This window comes from Tupaia chinensis, unplaced genomic scaffold (genome assembly GCF_000334495.1).
Source record: "Tupaia chinensis unplaced genomic scaffold, TupChi_1.0 Scaffold000374_1, whole genome shotgun sequence".
Lineage (NCBI taxonomy): Eukaryota > Metazoa > Chordata > Mammalia > Scandentia > Tupaiidae > Tupaia > Tupaia belangeri.
Window position 1 is genome coordinate 548,491 of NW_006159872.1, and position 1,464 is coordinate 549,954.

The 1,464-nt window shown below is 61.1% G+C and overlaps 1 protein-coding gene across 1 annotated transcript in view; it reads left to right on the forward strand.

Moving 5' to 3' along the window:
• The window catches only part of LOC102489246 (thrombospondin-3), a 21,442-nt gene that overhangs the window by 16,467 nt on the left and 3,511 nt on the right, over window positions 1–1,464 (forward strand). Inside the window, exon 24 of the mRNA XM_027773797.1 lies at window positions 1,280–1,432. Coding sequence (XP_027629598.1) covers window positions 1,280–1,432 — 153 coding nt within the window. The remainder of the gene's footprint in view (window positions 1–1,279; window positions 1,433–1,464) is intronic.

Consider the following 1,464-nt stretch of genomic DNA (forward strand, 5'->3'; position numbering starts at 1 on the left):
AGGTCCCTGCCCGGGTGCCCGCTGGCCGCCGCTAGAAGGTGGAGTGTGGGGGAGGAAGGACCCCGGGGTTCGAAGGAGCCCCGCTTTCGCCCTTCTCTCGGTGGAAGTTTCTCCCCCACCCTCCTTCTCGAGAGAAAGCCGAGGAGGGAACCCAGGCTGCTGGAAAGCGCGGCCGGGGCGGGGACTGTGGGTTTCAGAGTGGAACTGCATGTGGATCAGGACAGGGAGCGGTTAGAAGGGTGGGGCGATTCCGGGAAGTGGCGGGGGGTGGGGGAGTCCAAAACTAGCACCTTGTCCACCCATGACCATGATCAAGCCCTCTTATCTCTTCTCAGCCCCACAGACTGGAGCTCAGGGGACCAGGATACCTATGCGTGGGCTTCTGGCCTCGTTGTCGGGACCTTTTCCTAGCCCGCTTTCTGTTTCCTGTTCTCACCTTAGCTGTTGCCCTGGGGCTAACGCTAAGAGCTGGGGGCCCCAGGTCTCAGACTCCTTGGGCACCCCCTCCTGGAACCAGGGAGTGGTTGGCGAAAGGGGGAGGCCGGCTGGAGAACAGTTGGCAGGGGGCTGAGTGATTGGAGCCCCTGTACCCTACCCAGGAATGGTTGGGGAGGAGGAGGAAGAGGTAGAAGGGGAGGGGGGGAGGGGGCGGAGTTTTGTCCCCTGTCACCTGCTCCGGCTGTGCCTAGGCGGGGCTGGGGACCGGTATAAAGCAGCAGGCTCCTGTGCCTGCTGCAGCTCACACGCACGCAGCGCCTGTCTGAGTCGGTCATCCCCCTCCCCACCCAGTCTACCACCGCCATGACACCGGGCATCCAGTCCCCAGTCCGCCTGCTGCTATTTCTGGGGCTTACAGGTGAGAGGCACAGGCCCTGCTCAGGGGGTCTTGCCGCATTTCTGTGAGTTTTTCTTCCAGGCAGATGGCACCCCTCAAGGCAGAAATTGCAGAGTAGCCAGTCTGTGCTAGAATGAAGGGGAGAGACTAAAGATAGGCTGAAAGGAGGCCTCCCTGCAGAGTGGGTGCTGGAAGCAGGCGACTTTCTAAGAGAAGTTGGGGAGAGGGAGTCAGAAGTAGAGGAGACGCCCCAGGAGCACAGTGTGTGGGAAAAGAGGGAGGCTGCCAGCAGGGAAGGGGTGGAGGGCTGACCTGGAGTTCCCGATGCTACCCACGGCCCCCAAATTCTCCTGATACCACTTCTCTGCTTCTCTGGCTGTCTGAGGCTGCATTTCCTCCTGGCTTGGATTTGTCCTCCTAACCTGTGAATTCAACTCCTTACAGCTGTTCTCACCCCTGGTCAAAGCAGAACAACTGCGGTTACCCCTAGCGATTCCACTGCGGGTACTGTGAGCACGAGGAGCACACTCCCCACCTCCAACCCTGCACAAAGCCCGGCCACCACTCCAGGCCACAATGCCACCTCGTCTCTGACCACCAGCCATAGCCCAGCCCCGGCCACCACTCCA